Here is an 18,011-nt window from a genome sequence, read left to right on the forward strand (position 1 = left end):
AGGAGAACAATGTAAGCTGCTTTGCGTTGCTATTGGGGAAAAAAGCTGAGGCATAAATTAAATAAATATATAAACAAATAGAACCAGGGTGGAATATTGAGTGTCAGCCGTGGATCAGCAAGACCAGGGGTTAAATAGACATTCAGCCATGAAGATGTGAGTTTCAGAATTTCTCTGGATGAGAGTTTCTCTAGACGAGATGTCTGGGCATGTGTTCATCAAGTGTCAGGAGACGCAATGTTAGCCGGGAACCATAGTTTTGAAAGACAGAGCAGGCAGAGATCGTTTCGGAGGGGACGGATTCTCTCACAGTCCTCTGATGCCCCAGCGTCTCCCCTTCCGGAGCCTTTGCTCTGCCAAGGCTCAGTTAATGCAAAGTTTTAAGCGGTGAGGGAGGCAGGGTAAACACTCCAGAAGGGGAGACAGTTCAGCATGCTAAAGGCAGCAGAGGGCTGTGAGAGAATCTGTCCCCTCTGGAGCAATCTCCACCGGCTCTGTCTTTCAAAATAACACTTCCTGGCTAACATTGTATCTCCTGTCACGTGAAGAAAACATGTCAAAACTATTGTGTAGAGAGACTCTTAAGTCTGGCCTACTTGTTGTGAGAATAAAACGTAAGGCTGATAAACAGCTTGGGAAGGCTGGACTGCCCATGAATTAAATAGTCATTTTGCAGACATCTTCAATGCGTGCTTGGGTGCATGACCTCGCTCGCTTGTTTTTATTAATTAGTAAAAAAAACTAATTTCCATTTTTGTTTTTACAGATACTTATGGCAAGCTCTGCCTTCTCAACTCGGTTGGCCAGGAGATGTCTCGATGCAAGACGTCCGTCCGCCGGGGCCAGCCAAACCCTGTCTACAAAGAGACTTTCGTCTTCCAAGTTGCCTTGTTCCAGCTCTCGGATGTCACTCTGATGATCTCCATCTACAACCGCCGCAGCATCAAGCGCAAGGAGATGATTGGCTGGCTCTCCATGGGTCAGAACAGCAGTGGCGAGGAGGAGCTAAATCACTGGCAGGAGATGAAAGAGTCCAAGTCTCAGCAGGTATGCCGGTGGCATACGCTCTTGGAGTCTTAATGTGGAACTCAACACTTTTGGCATGCCCCTTCTCTCTTCTGCCTGAAGAGCAGAAGTTGTCTCCCCAACATTGGACAAGCAGAGAGCTGTCAGTTGATAACAGAACTGGACTTTTTAATGCACTTTTTATTTCTGCGGCTGGGAATCTCTTGACATGACAGAGGCAATGTTAGAGCCAAGTTGCCCTCCACTCAGTACCAGAAACAAGCACCAAATGTCATCTTCACCCCCTCTGAAATAGCTGCCTTTGCCCTCAGTGACACGGTCACAAAGCCTGATCTCATTGGCTGCAGACTGTTAACTGTGACTATGAGAAAAGGTGGTCACTCGGTGCCAAAGCTCTAGAGTCAACTGGGGATACAGTGAACAGGCATTAAAAAATGATATGCTTTTGGGAAACAATTTGGCTCTTTAGCCCTGAAAAATGTTTACTGGAGAACATTTGGCTCAGCTCTGGGTTTATCCGATTGCAATAACTGAGATGAAGTTTGAAAGAGAATAGAACAGTCGGAAAAGATGGTTAAAAAGGAATCCACAATAAAAGTGGAACTGGGGCAGAGGAGGGGGACGGCAAAGCTTTAGCAGCTACAGTGTAAGACATGGAGCACAGTGTCTGGGCACAGAGTCACTGTTCTGACTATAAGGACTCCTTCCTCTCTTCCTGTGATTTCAGAATCTTCGAGAAGCAGAGCTTTCTCTTTGTCTAACTTCTTGTTCATGAGGTCTAGCAACTTGTATTTGGTTGTTTGAAAGTAGCTGATATTCTCAAGAAGCAAAATCTTGAGTGGGAGGGGAGAGATTTCCAAATTCTGTATTGTCAGTCATGTAACCCAAAATCATGGAAGGGAAGTTAGAGGCCCTGGCTACATCAGGGAGAAATGGATCTCTCTGTACATCTGTACATCCCAGGTGGCATGGATTCCATCCCTTCTTTGTTGTCCTCCAAAACAACCCTGCAAGGTTGGTTTGACAGAGTGAATGACTGACCCAAGGTGGGGACTTCAGCCTGGGTCTCTTAGCTCTTAGTCTGACACTGTAACCACTACATTACACTGGTATGCTTTTTAAACTTGAATTATTGGATGCTTGTGTGCTTACAGCCTCATACTTGGTTTCAGGGCTTTTTTTCTGGGAAAAGAGGTGGTGGAACTCTCTATTATCACATACGTGATGATGGAAATGCGTGATGACATCGCTCCTGGAAGTGATGTCATTCCCGGAAGTGCCATCACTCCCGGAAGTGATGTCACTTCTTGGAACCCAGCACAGTGCATTACGACGAGATAAATGTTATTAAGCTTGGGAAATTACACTATTATGAGAAAGGGTTTGTTTCCGTTCTGTATCCTCTACAAAAAGTGAAATCTTTCATTACCTTTCCCAAACATTTCATTTCTTTGGAATCATATTTTAAAATATGCAAGAAGGAGGGGGCCTCTAAAAATCCAAAATCCATCTCACAAATCTAAATTTTAACAGATTCCCTCTGCCAGTGTAGAAAAAAAAATCCAAAATTCTTTCTCAAAATTCCATAGTCTGAAATTCCTAATCTAATGAATATTGAATTTTCAAATTTTCAGGGAGGGTTTTGCTTTACTGGAGCAATTCAAAATTAGATTTTCAATTCAAAATTAAACTTTAGCTGCATTAGATTTATACTTAGTTTAAAATGGCTATTTTTGTTGCCTGCCAACTCTACCTTACCAATGACTAAGCTGTTGTGACATTGTGAAATGTTCATAAATATTCCAATGTCCCAAACAAACAATATTCATAAAAACTTAACACCCATATGTCCACTGCAATTTCAGTGATGTTAATCAGCTGAGGATGGGGAGAACCATTTGAGTTACAGCTATTAAGACATAAAAGCACCTATATGCTGATGAATATATTGATGAAAGCTTTCTGTGACTTGGACACAGCTATCCATTCCTAGCATAAAACTGGAATAACCATAATTGATATTTTAACTAATACAAATAACCATAACTAATATATTTAACTAACACAAAACCAATCTGCATTCAAAAGCTGTGGGAACCATAACAATATCAACTTCAGTCAACAAAAGAATGAAAGCAACACACACACATACATGCACAGCCCCACCCACCCCATGAAAAGAAAGCAGAATGAACTCAAAGCAGCACACGTACACACAGCCCCAGCACACACATACACAGAAAACCCCGAATGAAGTAAAAGCAGAATGAATTCAAAGCAGCAGTAGGAGCACCACACACACACACCAGAGCCCCACCCCCTGAAAAGAAAGCAGAATTAACTCAAAGCAGCACACACACACACAACCCCACTCACCTACTCCCCCAATGAAAATAAAACAGAATGAACTCAAAGCAGCACACACACACACAGAAACCCCTGAATGAAATGAAAGCAGAGTAAACTCAAAGCACCTTAGCCTCCTCTGGAGAGCCCGCCCCAGCAGCTCTGCTCTCTCTCTCTCTCTCTCTCTCTCTCACACACACACACACACAGAGGAATGGAAAAAAACCCAGAATGAACTCAAAGCAGCTAAACCTCCTCTGCAGAGCCTGTGCAGGGCCCCAGCTCTCTCTCTCTGTCACAGAGGAATGGAAAAAGCAGAATTAACTCAAAGCAGCTAAACTTCATCTGCAGAGCCCACACTGGGCCCAAGCAGCAACTGCTCTCTCTCTCTCTCTCTCTCTCTCTCTCTCTCTCTCTCTCTCAAGAAAGCACAATGAACTCAAAGCAGCTAAACCTCTTCTGCAGAGTCCGCAGGGCCGAAGGAGGAAGGAATCACGTGGGCAGATTCTAGAGATGCCAGAACACCATTCTGGAGCGTTCCCCCTCAAAAAAAACCCCTGCTTGGTTGTGAGCCACCGGTCCTTCACCTGCCACACTCATAGTGAACCACTGTGGTTACCACAAACACCATAGTGCAAGACCAATATTTTGATTAGCGGAACAGGCATTCACAGAGGCAGGGGCAATTGAAGAGAGAGATTGCTTCCTTCCCGGATAGCTGATTCATTGGTATGAAACTGTTTCTGATGCTTTTTTTGACTGAGGTTCCACTCTCTCTCCCTTCCTTCCCACCTTCTAATTTTCATATGAATGCTGAGGGCAAGTTTTCTTGGTTGCAGAGATCATTAGTCTAGCACTGCATGTTACTTGTTTGTTCCTTTCTTTTTTTAAAAAAAATTGTGTTTCTGTTTTGAAATTAAACACCCTTTGGTGCCACTTTGGAAGTGGGGGGAGACACTCCAAAATGACTCCCTTTTCAGGGGAAGGGCTGTAGCTTTCTGTACAAACATCCAAAGGTCTATAGGTGACGATTTAATCTATATAAGATATAAATACTAGTTAGCAGTGTACATGAAAGCAACTCCCCCTTTTCTCCCCCCCCCAGTCAACAGCACTAATTTGGTAGGCCCAGCATGTCTCACAGTCTTCGTTTTTTCCGTTTGCCAAAAGGGTGCATGTGACTTGAGATGATTTAATCAGGCAGCTTGTACAAGATCCCCTTCCCAACAGAGATGCCCCCAGCAAACTGGTGTGCTCGCTTTGGTGCCTAGACTCACTAACATTCTGCACGCCCATTGAAAGCTGTTTATGTTTTTCGGAAGACCCAAGTCAAAATGCTCTCGGGAATTAGAGGTACGGCTGGAAAACTGTGCAAAAACAGTTTAAGAGGTGGTGCATTTTCTCTCGTCGAAGTCCTTGTGCATAAGAGAACTGTGGCGTGAAACTTCCCTGCATTTGCAAACATGACCCTCTCCCCGGGAATCACTGCCCGGGTGCAAAGACGACGTCATATTCTAGCAAATCTGTTGGGGTGGGGAGGGGTCGTGGCTCAGTGGTAGAGCATCGGCTTCTGCTTGGCATGCAAAAGGTCCCAGGTTCAATCCCAGCATCTCCAGTCAAAGAGGTCAGTGGGAGGTGATGTGAAAAACTCTGGACAGCAGCTGCCAGTCTGAGTCGGCAATGCTGACATTGATGGCCCAAGGGCCTCATTCAGTATAAGGCAGTTGTATCTGGCTCCATTTTCAGCTAGCAGCCTCATCATGCTGCTCTCCATGTGACCCTCTTATTGGGTATGTGGAAGGGGAAGGAGATTTTAGAACTGCTTCTGGTTCTTCCTTTCCTGCTGCAGCATCTTAACTTTGCTCTCAGGCAGGGGAACTTGAGCGGGAGATAGGCACGTGGTTTTCATCCAGGCTCCACGCTAAGGAATTCCTTCTCGACTTGCTAAATAAAGAAGCACAGATCATCCGAGTGGCTTTATTAATATGAGTTGAAACCAGAGTTACTAAGGAACTCTTCTTCAGGATAAAAAGCACAGTTTAATAGGCAATATTTACAATTTTTAAGACTTTGATTCTACCATGAGAACGTCCTTCACGAATCTGTGCATCGTTTATTGTCAGAAATCTTTTCAAAATGTCCATCTTAATGGTTTTCATATTTTGGGGGTTGATGGGAGATGCATCCGAATGTGTAATATTAAACTTACGACATTTCTCTTAATGGCGTTGGTCACGTGTGGAATGCTGTCTGCTTTACACCCCTTCCAAATATTCACAGAGATCCACCCAAAGGGATCATGCCAAGAGTGTATCATATGAAGGTGGAGGTCAAGGTGACCAAGATGCAATTGATTATTGAAAGGTTTTGCACTCTTCTTTTTTCAGAGCAATGTTTACAGGGCTGCAAAGAAGGGATATAAAGGACTTATGGTTTTGACCTGTTTATAAATGTGCCACTTGAAACAGTACAGAGGGAGCACAGAGAAAACTGCACAAGAGGCCACGCCAATCACAAAATAACATGCAGGGGATGTGGCAAGCCAAAACTTTTATGCCAGCCCAAATCCATTTTTTTCTATTTAGTTTAGCATTCTGTTAAACCAAGCTAAATTCAGACCCCGTCCTCATTAGACCCTTTTCCCGGGAATTCAGGACCTTGGGGAGAAAGCCATTTTCACCTGACATAATAGCACAGCATGGATTCGGACCTTTCAAAACGAATGTCTTCTCTGGGGGATATTTCAGGCAGGCTCCTTCTGGCTCTTTTAGCACATCTTAATTTCTCCAGTATGGGATAAAATGCTTTGAAAATGAAGAATCCCCTTTCCTCTGTGCATGGAGGGGTACTGCAGATTTTTTAATGTAGCAACGATTCTGCGATAAGACGGTGAATTTTTTTCTCGTATCAACATTTTCCATTCTGTTTCCAGTTTAGCTATCTTAAGCATGGTTACTAAGGGAGTACATCCCATTGAGCTCAGTGGGATTTACTTCTGAGTATACCTGCTTATGATTGTCCTGTAAATTATATTATCCCAGATCTTCAGGGAGGAATTATGAAGACAAAAGTGGAAGAAACACAACTGAGATTTATAAAGTCATAAATAGCTCTGAGAAGGTATACAGCAGGGTCTCCCCCCCATCTCCTTTAATGCTAGAATCTGGGGACACCCAATGAAACTGAGCCAGTTTGAGAGCTAGTTTGGTGTAGTGGTTAAGAGCGCAGGACTCTGATCTGGAGAACCAGGTCTGATTCCCCACTCCTCCGCTTGAAGCCAGCTGGGTGACCTTGGGTCCGTCACAGCTCTTTCAGAGCTCTCTCAGCTCCACCCACCTCACAGGGTGTTTGTTGTGGGGATAATAATAACATACTTTGTAAACTGCTCTGAGTGGGCATTAAGATGTCCTGAAGGGCGGTATATAAATTGAATGTTGTTGTTGTTGTTATAGCAGTGGATTCAGCCAAACTAGATGAAAAATACCATTTCATACAGGGCATAGTTAACTTACGAATTCACTCCAGCTTAGATGGTTTCAAAAGGGGGACTAGAAGGATTTGTTAAAGATAAGACTTGCAACAGCTATTAACTTTTATAGCTAAATGGAACCTCCATGGACAGAAGCAGTATATCTTTGCCAGTGCTGGGGACAAAATAGGTGGACTGGAACCAATTTTTTCAGGCTGGTGACCTTCCGCAGAAAGCGAAGGGGCCACATCTGGAAACCAAATGCTGGACTGTTGACCTGCTCCATGAACACATGCTTAGTCAATGCCTTTGTTCAGAAAATTGAAAGAAACACCTGTGGTGAGTTGAGGAAATGAGCTGTACAGTCCAGAGTCTGGTGGGGTAATTTTCGTTTTGGTGAAGAGAAAAAGACATTCTAAAACTCAACCTGGCATGGAAGCATGGGCCATAATAATAATAATAATAACGTTCGATTTATATACTGCCCTTCAGGACAATGCCCACTCAGAGCGGTTTACAAAGTGTGTTATTATTATCCTCATGATAATCTCCCTGTGAGGTGGGTGGGGCTGAGAGAGCTCTGAGAAGCTGTGACTGACCCAAGGTCACCCAGCTGGCTTCAAGCGGAGGAGTGGGGAATCAAACCCAGTTCTCCAGATTAGAGTCCTGTCACTCTTAACCACTATACCATGTTCAGTTCGCCAAACAGAACATGAGAGTGAAGTGTCAGAGTGCATGGGGGCATAGAAGCGCCTCCAAGACAAGACCCCGAACCCATTCATATTAAAAGTATTAGAGTAAGCCAGGATGCAAGAATGTCAGGCTCCATCCAGACATTCCATCTAACCAAGATTAAACCAGGGTCAGCATCGACCACCTTGTTGCACATACGTCACTCCATCTTCACCTTTCTCACATGAAGAACCTTAGTAAGAAGCTAACCCCAATCACCTATGATGTGCGAATTAACTGGAGTTAGTTTCCTCCTACAAGCTGGGGTTCTAAATCAGAGTTGAACCCATGCTTAGAATCCTGGATAGTCAGAGGAAGATGGGAATCCAGTAAATCTGTGTGCCTTGGGAGTGCATGCAGAAGGGATCATGGTGATCTCACCAGATCTTGGAAGGTAAGCAGGGTTTGTAAGTGGATGGGGGATCAAGTAAGTCTCTGCGAGGGGAGGCAATGGCAAAGCACCTCTGCTCCTCACTTGCCTTGAATAACCCTTGCTGGGGTTGCCATAAATCCATTGCGACTTGATGGAACTTACATACATACACAGGGCATTCATACATGCCCAAGGAATGGGAACACAGTTTTGAATCTAGTTTTGCCATGCTGGAAGGAAGAGGAGAATGAAGATTGTCTCTGTGGGAGCTTGGCAACATGCCAGGTCTGTGCACATCCAGGCTCATTGTTAGTATTCCTTCATGCTGCGGGTAGTTGACTTGTGGAACTCACGGCCACAAGGTGTGATAAGGGTCACTGGCTTAGATGGATTTGAAAAGGGTGGATAAATTGATGCCGGATAGCTCTGTTGTTGGATGCTGGCCATGATAGCAGGATAGAATCTCTGGATTCTGATAGTGAGGAGCACGTGAGGAGGTGGGGCTATTTCTGGTGGATCCTGTTTGAGGACATCTGGCTGTTCATTGGACTGGATAGACCATTAGTCATCCAGCACAGTTATACGGACATTCTTAATTTTTTATTTATTTTCTTGCATCGTTTGTGACCCTACCTTTCTCCCCACTGGGCACCCAAAGCAGCTTACATCCTTCTCCTCTCCTCCGTTTTATCCCCACAACAACCCTGTGAGGTAGGTTAGGCTAAGTTTGTGACTGGCCCAAGGTCACCTGTCAAGCGTCCATGGCAGAGTGGGAATTCAAAGCTGGGCCTCCCAGATCCTAGTCTGACATGCTGCGCCAATTTCCACAAGACCATCCAGGGATAAATGATTGACTTACTGTAGAGACCAGGAGACCATGTCATTTTCTGCAATGGGACAAATACTTCTTTGGAAGTAACAATGCAGGGGAAAGGGGAAGCTTCTTCTGCAGTCCATTATGGTCCAATTTAGGCTGGGGACAATATATAGAGGAGAACATACTGGCTGATTCTGCACACGTCGGATAATGCACTTCCAATCCTCTTTAGAGATCATTTGGAACTGAATTTTTTGAGTGTGAAACAAAAAATCCACTTCCAAACGATAGCTAAAGTGCATTGAAGGTGCATTATCCAACGTGTGTGGAATCAGCCATAGAAAAGAACATTCAAATCTCACATGATTAGGACACTTTCCAGGGGGGCAGGTCTGCTATAGAGGGAGACTTCCTTCCCATCAGCCTTACTTCCCTGCCACCGCTTCACAACCTGGCAGGAGAAAAGGCGTGGGGGGGGGGTTACTGGTATCATACCAATGTATGATATCAACCTCAGCACAAAACCAGAAGTGATGTCATCGCATCAGGGCAGTGGTCTAGGATGCACTGAAAACTCTATGGTTCAACCATAGAGTTTTGAGTGAATTTTAAGAATGATGTGCTGATGCAATGACATCACCTCCAGTTTTGCTCCAGAAGTAGCACTGTGCATTGGTGCAAGACCTGCATAACTGTCTGCCACCCCCTCCAAGCATCTCCCATCAGGTTGCCTGCTGCAGCTGCCAACACTACTGGGACATCGAGTTTGTAGGCTGGGTCTGTAAACCCCACCCTGAGAACTTGGTCTTGTGGAGATCAAGCCTTGGAGTTGGAATTGATCATATCCTTGCTCAGCTCACCACTCTCTAAACCTACTAGGTGACCTTTGGGTCAGTCCTTTTCCTTCACGCTAACCTACTTCACAGGGCTGTTGTGAGATGAGGATGGGTGGAGGAGGACCATGTGCTCTGCCCTGAACTACTTGGGAAGACTTGCTTTACGTTCTCCTTGGATCAGTTGCCCCTGGCATCAGCTTGGCCTTTGATGCATTCCGGTCTGGATGAAGTCAGCCCGTGGCTTAAGACAGTCCCTTGAAAGACGAGCAATATTCGAGTCCTTTAAGGCGCCGCTGGACTTGGACTCTTATTTTCTCCTGCAGACCAACACAGCTACCCACCAAAAATCACTTTAGAAAGATGTCAGACTTTTCATTTTATAGCATCTTTTGTGTCAAAACAGCTTTGAGTTTTCTTTTTTAATGCTAAATCGAAAAGAGTCCGGCAGCACCTTTAAGACTAACCAACTTTACTGTAGCATAAGCTTTCGAGAATCACAGCTCTCTTTGTCAGATGTGTCTCTATTCAATCCAAGCCTGACTGAATCAAACAGAAACCTTTCAAAAACAGAATCCAACAGGAAGCTGCTGAATTGGAATTCATATGGAAATTTGATTCAGTCAGGCTTGGATTGAATAGAGACTATGAATGGTTATCTTATTATTAGAAGTAACTGATCCCATTATCAGAAGCTACTGATCGCATCTACTCCCCCCTCCCCTCTCCACCTATATATCTCTTGCCAGTTTCTTCATACCCTCCATGCATCTGACGAAGAGAGCTGTGATTCTCGAAAGCTTATGCTACAGTAAAGTTGATTAGTCTTAAAGGTGCGACTGGACTCTTTTCTATTTTGCTACGACAGACTAACACGGCTAACTCCTCTGGATCTTTTTTAATGCTGCAATTTTAGCAAATATGTGCTCAAACCAGAGACTTGCTGGATTCCTAGTGCAGCTTCCGCTCACAACATTGATGCTTCTTTTCATCTGTGGCTCCGTTAACAGTGAGTTTCTATAATGTTTAGCTTCAGCCTATTGACTATTGATGAAGGGTTGTTGTTTTTTAGGGTGGGGGAGTGACAATTCAACAGCTGCACCCGTACCACCTGCTCCTAATAGAAATCTCTCCATGTGTGCAGAATTCAGCTCTGGCTGCTAGTAAAAACTGCAGTCACTCTTCTGGCTGATGCGAAAAGAAAACGACAGCTTTGCATGCATTTTTTTTTGTCCTGCCCCCCTGAGGCTGTGGGGAACTGAGACCCTGAGCATTCGAAAGATTTCCTCGGCTTTTGTGACCAGCTGTTCTGGTTTGCATTCCGCCTGCAGCTCCAGGGAGGCATTGATCTGTTGTGTGAACATAGATTTCTGTGAAGCGCTGGCTTTTGAGGGCTGTGAATGACTCTGTTATTAAGAGAAAGGGAGAAAGGAGCCATTTATCGATCATACTGGATGCCGGGCTGGGAGGAGGAGAGTTTCTGACAGAACTGCAGAGGGGCATTTGAGGGCAGGTGTTGGCTTGCTCAGAAGGCGTTGAGGCCAGGCTTGGCAGCTGCCAAGTTTTTTCCCTCCAAGGGAAGGCATCAAATCTCAAGGTCAGGGACCAGAGACAGCCAATGTGATAGAATAGACCGAGATGGGTAGCCGTATTAGTCTGTCTGTAGCAGTAGGAAAGAGCACCTATAAGACTAACAACATTTGTGGTAGAGTATGAGCTTTCGTGAGTCACTAGCTGTGACTCACAAAAGCTCATACTCTACCACAAATGTTATTTGTCTTATAGGTGCTACTGGACTCTGGCAGAGTGATAGAATGGTTGCGATGTGATCCAGCATCTGAGAGTCTTGGATTCAAATCTCCACTCTGCTATGAAGCTTGCTGGACGATCTCAGTTATTTTCTTTCAGCTTATTCCTCCACACCGAGTTGTCACAAGGGCAAAACAGAGGAGGACAAAATGGTGTACCCTCCTTGAGGGAAGGGTAGGGGAGAGAAAGAGAGAGAGAAAATGAAGGGGGGCAGGCTGATTTTCCCTTGCTTAAAGGCTTCTATATTTGTTCTAGTAGCTCACTTCTTTAGTAGGTATCCGAAGAAGTGAGCTGCGACTCACGAAAGCTCATCCCCTACCACAAATGTTATTAGTCTTATAGGTGCTACTGGACTGTTGCTCTTTATCTACTGCTACAGACAGACTAACACGGCTACCCCTCTTGGTCTATATTTGTTCTAGTCCTTACCTATCTTATAAGAACATAAAAACACTCTGGATTAGCCCACTGATACATCTAATCTAGGATCCTGTTTCCTACAGTGGCCAATCAGATGCCTTTTAAAGGCCTACAAACAGCTTACAGAGGCTAAACCCTCCCCTATCATTGCCTCCAGCAGTTGGTTTGTCAATATATACTACCTCTTAACATGGAAGTTCCATTTGGCCATTATGCCTAATAACCTACCCTCCATGAATTGGATCAAAAGCTACCTACGCTAGCAGCCATCACAACGTCCAGTGGCGCTGAGTTCCACAAGCCAGTTATAAATTGCGTTATGTGAACATGCATGGCTTTTTTTCTGGGAAAAGAAGTGGTGGAACTCAGGACTGCACAATGACATCACTTTGGGTCAGCTGGAACAGGGGGGGAGTTTTTTAAAGTTTAAATGGTCACATGGCCAGTGGCCCCACCCCCTGATTTCCAGACAGAGGGGAGTTTAGATTGCCCTCTGCACAGTGGCGCGGAGGGCAAGCTAAACTCCCCTCTGTCTGGAGATCAGGGGGGCGGGGCCACCGGCCATGTGACCATTTTCAAGAGGTGCCGGAACTCCGTTCCACCATGTTCCAGCTGAAAAAAAGCCCTGTGAACATGTATGCTGCATCACGGGGCGCAGTTACCTGCTCACTGTGACACAGAAAGACAACAAAGTAGATTTTCACAGGACTTGGTTTTCCCTCTTGAATGAATGCTCTCAGGTAGGATCCATGCTCCGTTCATCTCCTAGTTGCTCTGTTTGCAGAAGGAAAACAAGGAGAATTATTACAGTAGTGCAATACCTGGTGATCGGTGGACCCAGTTTCAGCCATTGCAGATACTAGAAAAGAGAGGATTTACCCACCATGAATTCTCAAGTTCTCTAGTAGGGCAAGACTTCTTCCAGTCTCCTTGCAGCACTCTGGTTAGACTTACAGCCCAAGCCTGTGCCTGCTACTCAGAAGTCAGTCCCACTAAGTTCATTGGTATCTACTCCCAGCCAAGTGCATGTAGGATTACACCTTTAGTCTCCTGTGAGCAAGAAGCACAGCTTTGCTGGTTTTTAATCCACTTATGCATTTTCATTTGCATGTATTTTTTAAATTTATATTCCACTTTTCTCCCCAGTTGAGACTCAAAGCAGCTTAGAGTACCATTCCCCTCTCCATTTTCTCACAAAAACAACCCTGTGAGGTAGCAAAATAGTAAAGAGTCCAGTAGCGACTTTAAGACTAACCAACTTTATTGTAGCATAAGCTTTCAAGAACCTCAGCTCAATTCGTCAGATGCATGGAGGGTATGAAGAAACTGACCAGAGATATATAGTGATACGGGGGAGGCAAATGCATCTTTCCTTCAGCTTTCCCTCCCCCAGTTTATTCTCTCTATCCCTTCTTTTCTGGTGGCTGCGAGTTGCACAGCCAATCATGTGAATGTAACCCCTGCTGAATTCAAAGGGGCTTACTCCCAAACTTACATACAATCTCTGCTCAAACCTTTACCTTTATTTCCTTATTGATCTAGACACAGTGCTGTGTAATGGATAGATTGTCCTACCAGGATCTGGGAGTCCCAGGTTCGAATCCCCACTTTGCCATGCAATTTTGCTGGGTGAGCTTGGGCCAGTCACACATCCTCAGCTTAACCTACCTCACATGGTTGTTGTGAGGATAAACTTGGAGAAGAGAATGATGTAAGCTGCTTTGGATCTCCACTGGGGAGAAAGATGGAGTATAAAGGAAGTAAAGAAATAGAAGCTGAAATTCAGAGATATTATGAAGCAGTTTGTATCTGCCCTTCAGGCAATGTCTGTTAACACCCCCCCCCCCAAAGGTGACATTCATCTTTGTATCTCAGCCAAGACTAAATAGCAGGAGCCTTTCCTCCAAACCACTTGGTTCTTGTGACGGGCCATATAACCTTTCCTCTCATTATTCAGACTGAACGTTCCCACGTGAAATATTGTTTCCTGGAGGAGATGAAATAATCTTGGACGCGCAGGGAGGAAATTATGATTGGGGAGCTGAAAGGTGGTGCTTACCTGTCACTTGAACATTAGCAAATGCATTTCCGGAATACCTTATTCATCTCTAAAGCATTGGGGTGGGATTGGGGGGGGGGTGATGCCTGCTTATGGCAGGAATGGAGGAATATGCCAGCTTGTTTCCTGGGCTGAGTTCTGGACAGAGTTGGGGAAGATCTAGGGTTGCCAGCTCCAAGTTGGGAAATTCCTGGAGATCTGGGGGGTGAAACCTGGAGAAACCTGGAGAAAGGGGGGTTTGGGGAGGGAAAGGACCTTAGCATGGCATAATTCCATACAGTCCACCCCCCAAAGTAGCCATTTCCTCCAGGTGAACTGATCTCTGTGGCCTGGAGACCAGTTGTAATTCTGGGAGATCTCCAGCCACTACCTGGAGGCTGGCAACCCTAGGAAGATCATGTCAAAACTTGAGTAGCATCACCAATCAATGTTGGCTGATTGTAGAGGGGGAAAGTATGAGTGATTCCGCACACGTTGGATAATGCACTTCCAATCCTCTTTATAGATCATTTGGAACGGATTTTTTTGTGTGCGGAAAAAAAATCCATCTCAAACGACTGATAAAGTGTATTATCCAACGCATTGAAAGTGTATTATCCAACGTGTGCGGAATCAGCCTATGTCTCCCACAATGTCTGAAGAGATATGCGGAATGACAGATTCGTGAACTGGGAAGGCCGCAGTCTCTCAGAGTTTGAAAGGGGGTTCTCTTCCTTCCCAGAACTGCAAGGCCTTGCAGTTCTGCCAGCCTTGGAAAGGTGCATTTCAAGCAGCATCAAGAGAGTGTACTACTAGCGATGCAGTGAATTTTGTGTCGAATGCTTTTGACAAACTTACTGTGTTCGGATGAAACGATTGGCTGTGAGCTGATCACCCAGTCTGATCAACTGGACACGAATGACTCGAATGCCTGCTGAACAGAGTTGCACTGATTTTTTTCAAAATTGCCTGTCCAAGCAGATTGGACTGGTTAGACGAACATTGAAAGATAGAATTGTCTTAAAGACTCAGCATTTATTCAAGACTGATATAACAATCTATGGCTGCATTCACCCAGTATCCTGCATTCTTCGACTGCCATGCCACTAGAAGGCTTATGGAGGCTTTAAAGAAATGGCTTTGTAGTGCTATGATGTAATAGTCTAACAATGTACTGCCATAATTGCTGATGTGCCAGCTTTCATGTAAAAAAAAAAAAAGTAAATCTCTGGCCCCTTCCCTTTGTGGAGTTATAAGTGGAAATATGCTACCTTCACCTTTCTCCTTAGAACTAAACAGTGAAAAAAGACTTTAAAAAATGAAAGTTGGGACTTCAGCAGTTGTGGCAATGCATCATTAGAATGTTAGATCACAACAGTGCAAGAGCAGTTACCAGAGACATTTGATCATTCCTCATGTGCTGCTTGAAATAGACCCCTCCCCCAATCCAAACTTGCGGGGGTTTTGAGTGCTGTGGCAGACCTGTTAGCTAGGGAGGGCTCCATTTCAGGGGGAAAGGCTGAAGACTCCCACACTCAGCAGATCTACTTATAAAGTCAGAAAGCCAGGCTGGGCAATAGTGCTATTGTCATTGGAAATCTGGGCTAGACACGTGTAGATGTCCCCACATGTGTGCACTATGATCTGGACCATAGGACCCAATTGGGTTTGTTTGGGCATGCCTCTTCCCCAATGGAGACAGACTTACACTTTTAATTGGCAAAAGAAAACTTTATTGACTAGTAATGGATATAGAACAGTAGGAATGTAGAGGCTTTGACTCTTGAAAGCTCATCGTTTGGAAACCTAGTTGATCTTTAAGGTGTTGTTGAACCTGGATTATGCTCTACAACTGCAGACCAACATGGCTACCTGGATGAAACTATAAATTTGTAATCATTGTTTCAACAGCCAGTTTGGTGTAGTGGTTAAGAGTGTGGGACTCTAATCTGGAGAGCTGGGTTTGATTCCCCACTCCTCCGCTTGAAGCCAGCTGGGTGACCTTGGGCTAGTCGCCGCTCTCTGTTGCTCTCTCAGCCCCACCCACCTCACAGGGTGATCGTTGTGGGGATAATAATGACATGCTTTGTAAACTGCTCTGATGGGCATTAGGTTGTCCTGAAGGGTGCTATATAAATCGAATGTTATTATTGTTGTTATTATTATTCAATACACAACCAACGATCAATTGGTTGTGTATGGAAGTCCCTGGAGGAAAGGTGTAATAGAATTGTTCTCATTGGCCAGCATGTCCTGTCCATGAGGAAAGAAAACACTTACCTCTGGGGGAACTATCACGCATGCACTCATGGGCAGAAGCACTGATACAGATAAAAGTGGTTCATGGCGAGAGAAAGAGGAAGGCTATTTTTATTCAACAGATGAGTGAGAGATCAGATTGGGCACCATGGAACGTTCACAGAACACACGAGCCTCGCACGTTCTTGGCACCGCTGAGGGTGCGTTGGTGCGTTGGTCCCTGGGAAGTTACTTGGGGTCAGCTCGGCTTCTGTGGTGATAAACACTGCAGACACGCAACACTCGCTCGAGGCCTGTCATTACAATGTGTGTGTATGCGTGTGTGTAGGCGGACGGTTTGTACATGACAAAGATGGGGACGGGGGGGGGGGGGGAGGAGGAGGAGGAATTGGTCCTCTACAATGCCGGGCAAGGCCATCCGTGGTTAAGATAGAAAGCGTCTTCTCTAGAACATTGGCCCCAAGTGCAAGACTTTACATTTCTCAATAGCAGTGAGTGGCAACTTGTATGGGAGAAAAGAATCATCACATTCCCCCCCCCCATGCTTTCTCTGAAGAGCTCTCAGTAGTGCCTGTTAACAAGATTTTTACCCTGCCTTTCTGCCCTCACAGGACCACTAAGGTGGCTAACAAATTTACAACATACAAACGAAAATCTCTTAAAAGCCATTAAAACTGACACCTAAATGTATCACTAAAATGATTTAAAACCAGAACTTACAATAAATACAAAAGATAAAAGCAACAGTTAAAAACACTGGGGAGAGAGGACAGATCACTGAGGTAAGGCCAAACAAAACAAAAACGTCTTCACTCTATGGCAGAAGACAGCGACAGAAAGCGGCAGGCTAATCTCCACGGGAAGAGAGTTTCAGAGATTTGGTGCCACCACTGAGTAAGCCGTCTCCTGGGTTTCCACCCACCTAATCTCAGCAGGATTACATCTGAACATCAAGAAGACAAAAGTAATGACTACTGAGGAATTACATAATTTTAAAGTTGACCATGAGGAACTTGAAGTTGTTCAAGATTTTCTATTCCTTGGCTCAATCATCAACCAACAGGGAGACTGCAACGAAGAAATCAGAAGAAGATTGAGATGTGGAAGAGCAGCTGTGAGAGAGCTAGAGAAGATCCTTAAAGATAAAGATGTCTCTCTGGGAACCAAGATCAAGATAATCCAAACTATGGTACTCCTCATTACGATGTATGGATGTGAAAGTTGGACAGTGAAGAAAGCTGACAGGAAGAAAATTGATTCAGTTGAAATGTGGTGCTGGAGGAGAGTTTAGCAGATACCACAGACAGCCAAAAAGACAAGTAAGTGGGTACTCGAATCAAGCCTGAATTCTTCCTAGAAGCTAAAATGACAAGACTAAGGCTGATGGTTGTTGTGGGTTTTCCGGGCTGTATTGCCGTGGTCTTGGCATTGTAGTTCCTGATGTTTCACCCGCAGCTGTGGCTGGCATCTTCAGAGGTGTAGCACCAAAACACTTTCAGTGCTACACCTCTGAAGATGCCAGCCACAGCTGCGGGCAAAACGTCAGGAACTACAATGCCAAGACCACGGCAATACAGCCCGGAAAACCCACAACAACCATCATTCTCTGGCCGTGAAAGCCTTCGACAAGACTAAGGCTATCGTACTTCGACCACATCATAAGAAGACAAGATTCTCTGGAACAATCAATAATGCTGGGAAAAGTGGAAGGCAGCAGGAAAAGAGGAAGACCTAAAACAAGATGGTTTGACTCAATAAAAGAAGCCAAATCCTCCAGTTTGCAGGATCTGAACAAATCTGTTAATGATAGGACATTTTGGAGGTCTTTCCTTCATAGGGTTGCCATAGGTCAGAGGCGACTTGACGGCACATACATACTTGGAAGGCAG

The 18,011-nt window shown here is 44.8% G+C and overlaps 1 protein-coding gene across 1 annotated transcript in view; it reads left to right on the top strand.

Moving 5' to 3' along the window:
• The window catches only part of SYT16 (synaptotagmin 16), a 71,876-nt gene extending 70,141 nt beyond the window's left edge, over positions 1 to 1,735 (top strand). Inside the window, exon 7 of the mRNA XM_054971907.1 lies at positions 767 to 1,735. Within this exon, the coding sequence (XP_054827882.1) occupies positions 767 to 1,080 (314 nt within the window). The 3' untranslated portion in view covers positions 1,081 to 1,735. The remainder of the gene's footprint in view (positions 1 to 766) is intronic.
• The last annotated feature ends 16,276 nt before the right edge of the window (positions 1,736 to 18,011 follow it).

The sequence above is a fragment of the Eublepharis macularius genome, chromosome 2 (genome assembly GCF_028583425.1).
Source record: "Eublepharis macularius isolate TG4126 chromosome 2, MPM_Emac_v1.0, whole genome shotgun sequence".
In the NCBI taxonomy this organism is placed as follows: Eukaryota; Metazoa; Chordata; class Lepidosauria; order Squamata; family Eublepharidae; genus Eublepharis; species Eublepharis macularius.